The sequence below is a fragment of the Aquila chrysaetos genome, chromosome 19 (assembly GCF_900496995.4).
Source record: "Aquila chrysaetos chrysaetos chromosome 19, bAquChr1.4, whole genome shotgun sequence".
Classification (NCBI taxonomy): domain Eukaryota; kingdom Metazoa; phylum Chordata; class Aves; order Accipitriformes; family Accipitridae; genus Aquila; species Aquila chrysaetos.
The window spans coordinates 20817454-20831737 of NC_044022.1; the positions used below are offsets into that span (position 1 = coordinate 20817454).

At 41.8% G+C, this 14284-nt stretch overlaps 1 protein-coding gene across 25 annotated transcripts in view; it reads right to left on the bottom strand.

Annotated features, from left to right (window-relative positions):
* DLG2 (discs large MAGUK scaffold protein 2) overlaps positions 1-14284 on the bottom strand; it is a 1026767-nt gene that overhangs the window by 658974 nt on the left and 353509 nt on the right. Inside the window, exon 1 of one of the 25 annotated variants that reach the window (XM_030042413.1) lies at positions 1479-2229. The exons of 22 other annotated variants lie outside the window; for them this stretch is intronic. In XM_030042413.1, the coding sequence (XP_029898273.1) occupies positions 1479-1580 (102 nt within the window). In that variant the 5' untranslated portion in view covers positions 1581-2229. Of the gene's footprint in view, positions 1-1478; positions 2230-14284 lie in introns of those variants that run through there. 2 more of the 25 variants (XM_030042421.2, XM_030042426.2) reach the window with 2 other exon arrangements.

Sequence of the window (14284 nt, forward strand, 5' to 3'; positions counted from 1 at the left end):
TATGAATTGTTCTTATGAAAAAAAGATGCAAATTAAAAAAGCTTTTAAACTGTTAAACTATTGATGCTATTTATATCACTAGTGGCATCATGACACAGCAATTAAATTATAACTCTTTCACTAATAGAACATAGTTTTGCCTATTAAAAATGGAAGTGAAGAAACAAGAAACTTTAGTTCACGAAAGTCTCCAGTAACCAGAGATGTAGGCAGGCCATAGTTTGAGGAAAATGAGAAGGTAGACAAATAATTTGTAAATGGTTGACTGTAACCTAGTTTGAGTTTATTATACGAACCAGTAGATGATCTGTTATTAACCTCTAGCTGAACTACGTTTAGGGAGCATTGGGTCATCTATAACCTATTTCATAAAGTTACTTCATTTTATTTAGGCTAGTCTGTCACATAGGAACTCAGAAATTATACTGTGTTCCCTAGTTTGTGGACTGTACAACTAAAATTTGATTTTTGTAGCTTAGCCATTTTTGAGGATTAAAAAAGTTACACAGGTGATTTAAAAATAATTACTATCACTACCATTTTTTATAAATTGCTCATTTCCTACTCTATTTGAACAGAGAGGAACAGTTTTAATATCATTCAGTATTTAAGAATAGCAAGGAAAAGGAATGGGACAAAATCTGCACCCTCCTCCCCCGTAAAATCTTCATGATTGATCCAGTGATCCAAGAACCAAACTTGTTTATTCAAAGATAATAAGTTTTAAAAACATGCCATCACTTTTGAATTATTTCAGTAGAACAACAAACAACACTGGTTATACTCTACTGTCAAGTCACGATGTATGTGGGGAAAAACATAGTCCAATCCAGCACCTTTGTTAAAAAAATTGGGGTGGCATTGCATTACACATCCAGAAAAGAAACTTCTCTGACTAACTGCGCCACCTTTTGATTTAAATTTAAAAGAGAAATTAAATGATTGTCCAGTCCCTAGAAGAAAACATTTATTTAAAGATATTCCTGTAGACTTAAAAATGGGTTCAGGAGCTTACTTTATTTATTTCTTACAGAGAAGTGCAGGGCTGTATACTTTAGTATTGCTTTTATGGTTAAAAGCCATGTCAGCAATATAAATGGAAAAAACACATTCAGTCTTGCTGGTTTGTGTTTTTGTAATAACAGTATACACATCAAAATCAATAAAGCTGGGCAAATGGCAGAGTAGTGGTTTAGTAATCTTAGCACTGTTAGCTAAGTATACAATCAACTCTAAACCAAATGCTTCATAATCCGTTAGATTCTCCTATGTAAATCTATACTCGTACAACCCTGGGAAATAAAAAAGCTTTACTTCTGATTTTTTTCCTAACATTTAAAACGTACCGGCTGTAAGCCCTAATTTATAGCCAACGTATCGTAATTTGCACCGAAATCTCTAGTCAGACATTCAAATTAAATAGCACAGATATTCAAAGGAGTTACAGCATGCATTTAAATACATTAACCACATCCTACCTTGCATCCAAACATCAACGACAAAGTGTTGTTGGTGCATGCAACTTTGCAGTGGCAAATCATTGGTGTAAAGCAGTCAGGATTTTTAACAATAGGGCACATTCCTTTAGTGCTGCAGTAGTGGCAGCCTACTGAAGGCTAAAAACAAGTAGCTAATACAGCACATGGAGTGGCAACATATGCTGCTCAACAGCTAGCTTTTCTCTTGCTGGTCAGAAGCAGCCTGCTTGAATCTCTACCTGTGTCCCATTCAGCCATCCCCTTCTTTGTTGATGAATCAACGATGCAGCATTGATCACGAATCTCAGGATTTCCCTTCCTCTGGGAAATTAGTTTTTACATCGGGGAAAAAAAAAAAAAAAAAAAAAAAAAGAAAAAGAAAAGAGAGAAATGGAAATGAGGGGGACTAGCAGGTGTGGCAGTATTAGCATGTAAAAGGATGTAAACGCCTACTCATAACAATCACATAAGATTGTCATGCTAGCTGAAGTGGGCTGAAATTATTCCATCGGAAGAAAAATACTGCAGCTCCTGATTTGGTAAAAAGCCAGTGAGTTGCTGCAATACATAGTCATTGTGGGGAGAGAAGAGAAAAAAAATTACTTATCTAAGAAGCCAGAATCCTCAGCCTTTATCAATATGCATTCCAGTAAGGATTCCCTTCCCAGCGCCTCCCCGAGAAAAAGAATCAAATCAGTCGCAACTCCGGAGAAGCGATGACCTTTGCTTTCCCCAAAAAGATGAATCTCAGCATGAAACAAACTGTACTCAAAGCTGAAAATCCCAGATGCTGGGAGTTTGCAATCAGAGAAATACAAGTAACATTTATCCAATCCTGGCTTGCCACATGGGAGCTTTCTCCAGGCACGAATTTACAAATAGACAGGTTGAAGGATTGCAGGAGACACTGAATAAAGATATGAAGTTACACGGAAAATGCACCGGCATGAAGCTTAAAATGCAACCCTCTTTAAACTCTGCTTTTGAGGTGATGTAACTAAGGAGTCCAGCTAGTACTGCTATCCTGTAACCTGCAAACGACTTGCTGTATTCCAGAAATGCAATAATTAAAGAAGTTTGGGAGCATAACGCTGGTTTGGATTCAGTTACAGCTGTCGCTGTTCCTTCAGTTAAAGCAACACCAGCTGAAAATGCATAATAAAGCATTTGGATGAGCAAACCGCTAGCTGTGCTTTTTAAGAGGATTATTTATATCAAAAGTTGGATGAATATATCCTCCAGTTTTAGGTTCGGTCATGGCAGATACATAAATATAAAATGAAAATGCTACGATGTAGAAAGTAAAGCGATGCCTTCAACGATTTCACAGCTGATAGCAAGGTAAACCCAGCAGTTGTTTCGCAGTGACTTGACCCTGCTTTTTTGCAACTCTCTAAGCTCTGCCCATCGAATTAGAAACTCTTGCTAAAGAAATGAGAGCAGCTTGTCTCCCTGGCAATCGCGAGTGAGTTCTTAAGGCACAGCTGAAACAATTTTCTGTAATAAACCCGAACCAAAAATTTGTTATACAACAGAATGGAGAAAATGGCAAATGGAGGTCTCTGTGTGCAGCCAGGTCAAGGAGTATAGAGAGTGAACGGTACAGAATTTTTAAAAAGGTCTGCCTGAGGCTGCAGACCCTAATGTGGGAGACCTCCTCTATTAAGATTTTGTATTTATATAAAAGTATGTAAGTTTGGGTAGTGCATGGATGTATCCATCTAAATGTTAAGTAGAATTTCTTCGGTATAACTTACCTTCACTTTGTAAAGTTCAAAACTGTAAAAGTACCATTCTTTTAAACAGCTTTGATCCTATTGTTTCTTTTGCACCATACAATAACTTTATTTTTTGTCCAATTTTTGTGTGTAGCTAAATTTCAACTTGGTATAATATTTTCTGATTATTGTTTCTCACTCCATATTTTTGAACTCAGAGCTCACAAGAGCCCAAGCTCAGTAAAATGACAGTAGTTTCTAGATTGAAGTGACAGATAGAACTGCTCCACAGTTAGTTACAACCCAGTTCCATTTCTGAAGATTTATTTCTTGCAAATAACAGGCTCTTACAACCCAGTGTCCTCAATTCACTCAGCTCCTACTTTTTTCCAAACAGCCTGGACATAAGAGTTCCACATCATGGGAGTTCACTACGCAGATGTCAATCAATCAGCTATCAATAATCTAAGTTTTTCTGACCCGTTAGTCCAAAGTGACATCGCAGCAGCACTTCTTTCTGACTTGCTGTGCTAGTTATCATCTGAAACAGTGACTGAGCCTGTTTAGAAACATACCATGGTGACAAACAGCAGCTGTAACATTGCTGAATCTTTGATCTGTTTATTCCTAGCTTGCCTGTCTCGTTATTAAGCTATATATTATACAGATTTTCTTTCAAGTACTGTCTCTCGCATAACCAGCACTGGTGTAAATATAGAAAAGTGTAGTTTCCATGACAATACATTCCATAGTTACAGCCAGCAGCCACTATCATTAAAACATGAATCACAGTGCTACCTTAAGGTGTGAGCACACTACATCACTGGCCTTAGAAGCGTTAATTTGGGATGGGGGTGGCATGAAAATATTTTTAGGAGACACTACTACAAAATGCCAGAAAACTGTGCTATTTAACTGGTTTAGCAGTTCTAATATCCACCCATCTTAGACATTTAAGTGATCAGTAATGCCCTCAATCTGTCCTAATCATTAGCATTTCTAATATAAGAACACATCGCATCTGCACTTTTCAATGTTTTAAACACAATGTCCTGATTTAAAACTGGACTTATAATGACACAAATGTGATTTCCGATTAATATTCACAGGGCCTAATTAAAATCACCTGCATTTCATTCCAAATTCAGATTTCAAAGAAGGGAAGGAAAAATCAGCCAGTTAGCCTCTTGGATCTTTTGGATCTGACTGCATTCAGCTGGCTCGTGCTCTCAAAAGGGAGGACATATCTGTTCATTAAAATGCCCATTTCTTCCCCAATCCCTGACACTATTGCAGATTTTCAACCAGAATGGGTTTCACCTGTGATTTCATTTCAGTGTTAAGATGCATGGAACACCAATCACCTGAGTATTGCACAAGGCATGAAATACATCCCTTCGCACTTAAACTAATTGTTGCTTTCAAGTGAAAAACAGTTACCTGACGCACAGTCATTTGGGAAAAGATCAGAAAAGGAAGATTCATTCCAATGACAGATTGGAATAATAACTCATATCACAATTGGCCAAGACATTTATTTCAATTAAGTGACAACCACGTATAGAAAACTGCTATAAGAAAACATTTGCTCAGAGATTCCCTGCTATCTTTTTTTTTTTTTTTAACAATAGCACTCATCACAGACACAGAAGTAAATTGCTAATTGCCAGGAAAGGCATTTAAATCACAGTCATACTGCAGGAGCAAGGGTTCTTGGAAAATCTATGTCCACATTGTCGCTCTGTCTGATGGGATAAGCAGAGGAACATACGCTGTGGGTGTTACCGTATGAAAAAGACTCTGCAGATCTGCTGAGTTTTGTGAGCCCTGCACCTTTCTTTGGACTTGAATGCACTGATCCAGCCCGCTTGCTCACAACTGCTGTGCTGTTACAACGAAGCGCACCTCTTTTGCTATTAGCAAAAAGGGAAACTCCCAGCAAATTGCAGCGTATTGTCAGAAGCTTCGAGTAAAACGACCCCGCCAGCGAATAAAAGTCACCTGCTACTGTCTGAGCTTAGTCTTTGCAAAAGTTACTCGCTCCCTCACCTGCTGGATTTGGGAGGAACAAGAACTGTTCCTCCACTTATCATTTCCATTTGGTCTGTTCAGCTGGTAAAATTTCTCCTGCTCTACCAGTCTCTCTGGCAGCTGCCTTCACCCAACCTTTCCAGGTTCTCCGACCATGTCTGCCTTTCACAGTGCACCGTTATGTGGAAATAGATGAATTAACTTGGAACAACTGAGTTGCATTTCTGGAAGTATTATGGTCATGTTTGCATGATAGTTCCTCACCTGATGTGTATATACCTCCTCCTGCTTTGGAGCTAGTTCAAATAACAATACTTAGCCCTGTACCTGACATATCATATGACAATCAAGAAGGCCAATATGGAAAAAAATAAAAGTAAACACCTGGAAAGTCACAAAGAATTTTTAGATATTCACCCTTGACTATATTAGGATATTTAACTGTTGTTTTCTTTTAAAATTCCCTGCTGTTTCTGTTGAGGAAATTGCTTAAGTTTTGGTATTATAGTACAGATTTGTGTATTTCCCCTTCCCCATTTTCACTACACAACTTTTTGTTCCATTGCTATACCATTAAAAATTCCTCTAAGCCCCTACCACATCCATTAGATACCAGAAGATCAAGATGATCTACAGACCCTTGGCCAAGCTATATGCATTGTTAACTTTCTTCTTATCTTTTGTTAGAATTCAAAATCACCTTCTCAGTTGCTCTTCTCTGAAGTCCCTGTAAGCTAATCAAGCCTCCTAAAAACTAAACCTGTCTCTGACAGTGATTAAAGAGAAGTTGTCTTCTCGAAGAATCGTATTAGATGAAAGAAAAAGGGAAAAGGCTTGTTGCACCACAGGCAGCATGTACAGAAGGAACCAGAGAATATAAATATAAAACAGACTTGAAAGATCCCCATCAAAATAGAAATGACTGCACACAACTGTTCCTTAAGAACAAAACAGTCTCAAACCTCTAGTCTAAACCAAAGTTTTCACAGCTGTCCTGTCATTTGGAGGGACTCTACTTAGGGCATTTCAGGGACCTCAGCTATGTCTACACTTTATGTAAGCTGGTCATTTTGGGGAATAGAATGGCGACGACAAGCCTTTATTTTGCTGATATTTGTCTGTTGGTGAGTATCAGAAGCCTGGGCAAACTAAGCCTGAAAATCCACCTGCCTTTGGAACAATTATCATAGAATCATAGAATAGCTTGCATTGGAAGGAAAGATCATCTAGTCCAACCCCCCTGCCATGAGCAGGGACATCTTCAACCAGATCAGGTTGCTCAGAGCCCCGTCCAACCTGACCTTGAATGTGTCCAGGGATGGGGCATTGACCACCTCCCTGGGCAACCTGTTCCTGTGTTTCACCACCCTCATCGTAAAAAATTTCTTCGTTATATCTACTCTAAAGCTCACTGCTTTTAATTTAATACCATTAACCATTGTCCTATTGCAACAGGCCCTGCTAAAAAGTTCGTCCCCATCTTTCTTATAAGCCCCCTTTAGGTACTGGAAGGCTGCTATAAGGTAGGTGTCCCCTGAGACTTCTCCCTTCCAGGCTGAACAACCCCAACTCTCTCAGCCTGTCTTCACAGGAGAGGTGCTCCAGCCCTCTGATCATCTTCATGGCCCTCCTCTGGACCCGCTCCAACAGGTCCCTGTCTCTCCTGTGCTGAGGATCCCAGACCTGGACGCAGAACTGCAGGTGGGGTCTCACCAGAGCGGAGCAGAGGGGCAGAATCCCCTCCCTCGACCTGCTGGTCACGCTTCTTCTGATGCAGCCCAGGATACAGTTGGCCTTCTGGGCTGTGAGCGCACATCATTGAAGCCCACCCAGGAAAGACCCTACAGTCACCAAATATCAGCTCAAGAGCAGCTAAAATCAATGGAGGACCTGCTATTTTGTGATGTCTCCACACCTCACACAAGCTACGTTTGACCCTGCACTAAGGGGTAACATGAGACTGCATTTTCACCCCTGCTTTTAGAAATGGGGATAACACAACATTTTTTTGTGTCCAAAGGCTCAAGGACTAGACTAGATCTGGGCCAGTCCTGCCATAAGAAGGAGATTAATAGGGCCACTGGGATGGCGGTGGGACAGAGAGCCCCCAGGGACATCTGCGTAGAGACAGGTTTGCTGCTTCTGCGAGATGCCGTTGCGACTGCTGGGAGCCACCGCTTCCACTGTCACGAACAGCAGCTGCTGCACCTCACACGGTGGCTTGTGGCAGCTGGCTCGGCTTTCTCAAATCTCTGGATATAGACAGGGATGAGTTGCCAGTTGGCTCCTGCCAACAGCAGACCCTGCTGGTGGAGAGCTGCTTTGCTTCACCTAGAGCTGACAAGGGCATGGACAACTCGTGAAGATGGAAAGTTGTCCTCGAGTACCTTGAGATCACTGCATGGAGGCAGATCGATAGGCAGAGGACAGCTTGGATGCTCTGAAAAACACCCATGCGTTGAGAATTCAGATACGGTAGACAGCTTAGAAAGCATTACATGAGTCAATCTCTCCACCTGAAGATGGAGATAATGCCTTCTAATTAAATGCCCATATCTCTAACTACACAGTCATATAAACAGTGATTTTTAAGTTAATGGGAATACTCTTACAAAAAGTACTCATGTTCATAAGTGTTTACATATTTTAAAGTGACACATTGCCAGCACGGTTTTACATTTTTAAGCAGTGGAAAACTGTCTGCATTATTTCTGAAAATAATTTTGATCTGTTAAATCACTTACAAAGTCACCAACTGCATATAATTTTTTAAAGTAACTTCTTTAGCCAGGTATAAATTTAAAAGAAAAATGAGAGAGGGGAGAAAAATTACTCGAATTAAGTATCAGCTTGAAGGAAAAAAACAAGCATATTACTGCCAGTCCTCAATAGCTACAGAACAGCTCTGCTTTTCTGAAGACTCCTATTTATATCTCGTGTTAGAATTTTTAAGATTTTCTGTGACAAACAGAAATAAAGGCCTGGTCCTGCCAACACGGAGTGAAAACATGCACACAGCACATTCAGAATATATATGCCCCACTTTAATGTCATTATGTAGACCTACTGAAGTCTTCAAGTGATTATAGTGTAATACACATGCACCTAAACGAGCTTGAAATGATCAGTTTAGCCACCACACGCTAGAGCTCACCAAGGACTAAGAGCTTTAGTATTTACCCAGACTTCTGGGGCAGAAGAGGGGTTCGCTTACAGTGAATTTTATGTTACTACACTGTTGCTACCAATAAACTAGCTAGCTCAGTTATGTCAATATGCACGGAAGTTACTGCACCACACACATATTTACTATATGCATTAAACAGAGGCGTAAGCTTGGCCACAGTCCTACACATGGTCACCAGCTCTGCACACACGTCCTTCCTGCTGTGTGCAAGCGGGACTCCCCCAGTAGGAAGCACAATAATTGGCAGTAATTTTCCAGTCTCCCCTTGAATCCATGTAAACTTCTACTTTCATAACATTCTTTGGTGAGAAGTTCCTCAGGCCTTCCAATTCTCCTATGACAATCTCTCTTTTTGTGTTTCTTATGAATCTTGCTCCTGATATCTTTATCAGCTGTCTCAAAATGTCGCAACAGAAGAAACAAGGAACAGTCAACTCCTATTCATCCTCTCCATGTCACTCATGATTTTATAAACCAGTGCTGTATCCTCTCTAACCGGTCTCTTTTCCATAATGAGAAGTTGTAGCCTAATAGATCTCAGTCATTATTATAACAGTAGCTTTCATATATTTGAAGATGGTCATTGTTTATCCTAACTTGTTCTACTTAATTCTTTCAAACTTCAGCATAGCGTGTACACTATAAAATCCTTTATGTCCTTGGTCTTTTCCTCTAAAATCTCTCCATCCCTCCCAAAGTGTGCATCCAAACCACGACATTGCCCAGCAGAATAATTCCTTCCACCTCTCGCTTACACTAATTCTCTAAATATAGACCAAGTTTTTTACATTAGCTTTGCAATAGCCTCACATTTTTCACTGAGACTCACTCTGGGATTCATTTCTACCCAACCCCGTCCTTCTCTGCTGCCTGTCTAATCAATACAGATTTGGTATTCGTGCAATTGGATATCCCTTCCTACCTGCAACACTTCACATTTGTATTTCATGCTATTGCTTTCAGGCCATTTATTTATGTTGAACTTTACATGTGCCATTCCTCTGACAAATTCCAGGGTGCTAAGGATATGGACTTCAATAAAAAGCACTTGGAAGTAATTCTTCCTGGGATTTAGACTAGCTGGAGCACAGAGTGTTACATCCCCAAAAGGAGTTTCACAGGGGAAGTCCACTTTCAAGAACTGTGTCTCTGGTTACTGAGAAGATACATACACTGCTTAGACCTCATTGCCTTTGGGTGATATGGAATTTAAATTTTGGTGATCATTAATGGCCCATATAGGTGGGAAATCAATGGGGACTATACCTGACTGAAGGAAAATAAGGAGTCTATCTCTTTTAAGAGTGATGTGTGAAATGCTGTTATGATCTAAATAAAAGTTAAGACACAGAAGAAATCACAAAATCAAAACCAAATCTAAAAACAAGTAAAAAATCATTATTATTACCTTGACCATTTCCTAAAAGTGTTTCATGAGAGGCTGGCATTAATTTTCAAATGTGGTTCCCATGATTTGCTTTTATTGGAAAGCCAGTGTCTATACTACCGTCTCTAGTACTGAGAAGTTCACACTGCTGCTGGCAGCTCCAGAGAGGAACCACCGGAAACCAGCCTTCATTCCTTGTGTCATATGGTACTACTATTTAGAGACGAATGATAAGCCTAAAGGAAAAGTACTTGATGAAAGCAGAAGCAAAAATAAAACCGATGATGCATCACAATTCACGAGAAGGTCGGGCTTTTTGGCACTTTGGAGAAATGAATTTTTCACAACATTACTAGCTTTTTGCAAGAAAGTCTGATATCTTGATTACAAAATGTCATTAAACAAAACTATAATTTCAGGCAGACAATAATAAATAAAGAAAGAAATGGACTGAACCTAAAACTAAATCCTATTTTGTAAAGTCTTACATTACTTGCTCCATATTATTATGGTTAACACTTACTATGGGTTAGGGTACAGGCACGCTGGCTGGGTGATAATCAGACACACATTTCATGTCAGAGATGAACCCAGGCTGTCACCATGTCTGCTAGAAGCAGAACACCACCTTTGGTTTCCTCTGTAAGGCTTTTCTTTTGCTCAGAAATTCTCACTGATATATGAAGAAAGAAGTCCTGATTAACCAGATGTTTGGGGTTGGGTTTTTTTTTTTACAATTTTTCTATATATAAATGTATCCATTTTCCCCAGTTCCCATTAAAAGTGAGTGTTCTCCAGCCGTTCTCAGCAGTCAGGAATATTGTCACTGATTTTCCTCAGATTTTTTTAACAGGAAATTCTGTGTTCATTTCTGGCAAATGCCACTATTCTCATAGCTTTTAGCATTTAATGTCTTTTCAGCTATGAAATTCTCATTCCATAAAAAACCCAAACCAAACAAACCAAGAAAAACCCAAACCCTAAACTTCGTTCACTCCAATGTCAACTGAAAGCAAATAAGAGATGTGACTGTGGTCACAGCTAAATTCTACAGCAAGTTTTCCAAGAAAACTCCAACAAAACTATAGCAGAAACAGCCATATGACAACATCTGCTTAGGCTTTCTGTTTGCTGCCTTTTCTAACCCCAGTGTGCTCAGGACGGGCCATGGACGTTGGTCCTGGACACGGTAGGCACACAGGAACCCCTTATGTGACTTTGACAGTGTAATTTAGGGAGCAGAGATTGCAGATCCCTCTGTTAAATGCATCCATCCCGCATCTGGGAAACAGCCATTGTCAACAAGGGAAAACCATCAACGCCCACCTTCTTCTTTTTGTAGAGGGGGCTGCCCTTGACTCCAAACCATACAGAGATGCCAACCAGCTGAGCCACTAATAATGGCAAGGGGCCATTGAAGAAAAATGCCTCTGAAAGTCATTTTCTCTTCTCCTCTCAACTGTTCCGGTGTGTCTTGCTCTGTAGCCTGATCAGTTTTTCCCAGTGGGAAAAGAAAAGGTTACCCAGTGAAAGCTGGGAGGGCGTTGCTCTTGTGTTTTTAATATTGTGGCACAGACAACGGATTCTCTCTGCCTCCATGGGCTGACGCCCATCGTCGTGGCTTTAAAAGCGAGACTGCAAAGCCTTGCGGGTCACAGAAAACAGAAGGAGGAGAAGAGAGTTTAATCCTGGGTTGCCTGGGGATTCTATCAACCTTCTCATTCATGGGAGCTTCTAGACTGGGCACTCTCATAGCACAGGCTTTCCCTCGATGCTCGCAGTCCTCGCCCGACCCTCCGCTGCAGCTGCGGACTGTGTTCAGGGAGAAGCACGGGGCTGATTACAACGGCCCTCTTCCTCTCCTTCCCAGTAAACATTGACCACTGGCCCTTTACAGCACCCTTCTCTTTCTAAAACGCCTTTAAAAGTCGGGGCAGGGATTTTCCACCCTGCTGTCCCTGCACAAGCGTTCTCTGTCCTCAGGGTTGTGGGAGTGAGTACCAGCAGGGTCTGTTACTGTTGGCCGCGGTGAAACAATCCTGTAAATCGAAGTCATCAAGGAAAAGCACGTTGCCTCCAGCTCTGTGTCAGTCAGGAACATCTCCTACCTCCGATGCTCCACCACGTGGGGCGGCGGGGGAAAGACCTCCGTAAAATGAAAGTTATACAGAGGGAACGTCTCCTCCAAAGTGTCCATGGGAATAATAAGATGAAACAAAGCTAAACTTTGGAGAGTTATTGGAGCGCCGAGTGCCCAGTTTGCAGTCTTCTAAAGATGACATTTTTAATGCCTCAAAGAAGAGGAGCTTAGTGGAAAATCAATGCGTTTCTGAGGGAAAAGAGCCAACGCAGCTTAAACTGCTCCCGGTGGCGGCAGGCCTACGAGAGCCTGCAGAACCCTTCTGAGCTAATCCCTCTGCTCTCTCCGGTGACCGAAGACCACCTCCTCACCACGGGGTGAAAAGCCTGCTGCCGGGCCCCAGCATGGCCTCAGGACCGCCATGCCGCAGGCAGCTCCCACGTCATTCGGGAGCGCCTCCGCGGAGGTGATGCTAACGCAAAGGAACGTGCACAAGATCAGCCTTGGGTGTGGGAACAGGAGTCTCCCTGTCCTCCTGGTAACTAAATTAATGCTAGTCAGCCGGGAAAGAAGTGTTAGAGAGCAGAGGCCCAGGGCTGTTTGACTCTTGCCTGGCTGAGAGCTATTGTGAGTCAGCTAGAGACACGGACGGAGAGGACCATAATTCTCAGGATGGCAGCATCCTTGGTGCTACCCCGTCCAGGTGTGGGAATGAGCAGCTTTGTGGTGGTGGTAGCTTACCTGGGGAGAGCTGCCCTCCTGCTTCTGCTCAGTCTGCAGTGCAGCTGACTTGTCTGGAGCAAGCTTCCAGGAAAAACAAAAAAAGCAGGCTGGGCAAAGTCTGCTTACAGGCTGTGCTGCAGCAGGAGCATCCATCTTAGATCCAGTGGAGGAGGAGAGCTTGGACAAGCTCCCTTTTTAAAGCAACAGTGCTCCTACTGAGCATGGCGAGGAAGGGTAGTGCTACGCCACGACAGCGATTGTGCCGGATACGTGCGGAGCACTTTATGGGCATTAGCTAATTGATCTTTGCAAAACCCCTTTGAGCTAGGCAATTAAACATCATCCGCCCACTTCTACAGGTGCAGAAACTGAGCTGGGCTAATGTAACCTTGTGCAGAAGTAGCCCACGATTTTAGGGTGCCTGAGCCAAAAGGCTTTTGGTCTGATTTTGTAGGTGCGGAACATCTGTAGGTCCGACTGACAGTGCGGAACATCTGTAACTCCACTTATAACTCAGAGTGCACCACTGGTTTTGAAAGCCAACCCCAGGGGTATTTCAAGTTGGAAATCCCCAAAAGGAGGCACCCCAAATCACTAAGCCTTTAGGATAATGCTGGCTTTTTTTGTCTAAATATGTCTAAGGATAAAAGTCTACAGTTAGGTTTAATTAGATTTTGTCTCTCTGCTTCCTCTTTATGCATCTAGACAGGCCCCTTCCCCGTGGCCTCCCCATGGATTCCTGTGGACCTGTTGGCAGACAGCTGGGGTTTGAAAAGGAAAATAAAACTTTTCTTGTCCAGGGACCACTTAGTCTGCATAGACCGAAGGACTACAAGATGGGACACCCTGGCTGGATCCACCACCACACTACAAAAATTGCCATCGGGGAAATAGGACAGTTGTCCTGAGAGTGGCATTTCTCCTTTCATGGCCACTCCAGCTCTGCATTGGCCTTACAAAGTGGAGAAAATAGGCAACACAGATAGGAAACAGGGACACGGGACACATGTGGGACACACTGCATGGCTGGGAGCTGACATTAACAGAGTGGTATGTGAGGTTTGTTTAGTTTACTCTTTATTACACTGAGGGCGTATTTTTGTTATATGGCAGACCCTTAATAAACACAACGCTTTTACCTCTAAGTATGCTTGACCAAATAGCTATAAAAGAGACCTCAGAGGCTGCCTCTCTCACGACTTGCTAATGCTGTAGCTGTAGTCTATCAAGGCCCAGATTTTTAAAGTTAGGTAGATGTAGTCTGGTACCTCGTGGGATTTTTGCTTGTAGGCTGAACAAGTTTGGAATTAAAATTAAAAAACAAGGCAAGTAAGAACACCCACTAGTGCCTACTTGTGATTGTAGGTACATAAATAGCTTTAAAAAATCTCAGGTTTATCTCATGTAGGGCTCCAAACTGGAGAATTCACTTCCCTTACAGCTATAAGACAACAGCCGAAGCTCCTGTTGTCCTTCAAACTATGTTTCAAGGTACATCCACGTATTCATGCAGCCTTTTTCTCCTCCAGACCTTCCAGATGTGCGAGAGCTACAAGCTGAGTATTCTCCAAAGGGACAGGCCTGAAGTAATTCAAAGTCCTTCGTTAGGCACTCTGTCAATGCTGTAAACATCGCTATTTAATTGATGTACTGTTTTTATTATACGTGCCCTAAGGGAGT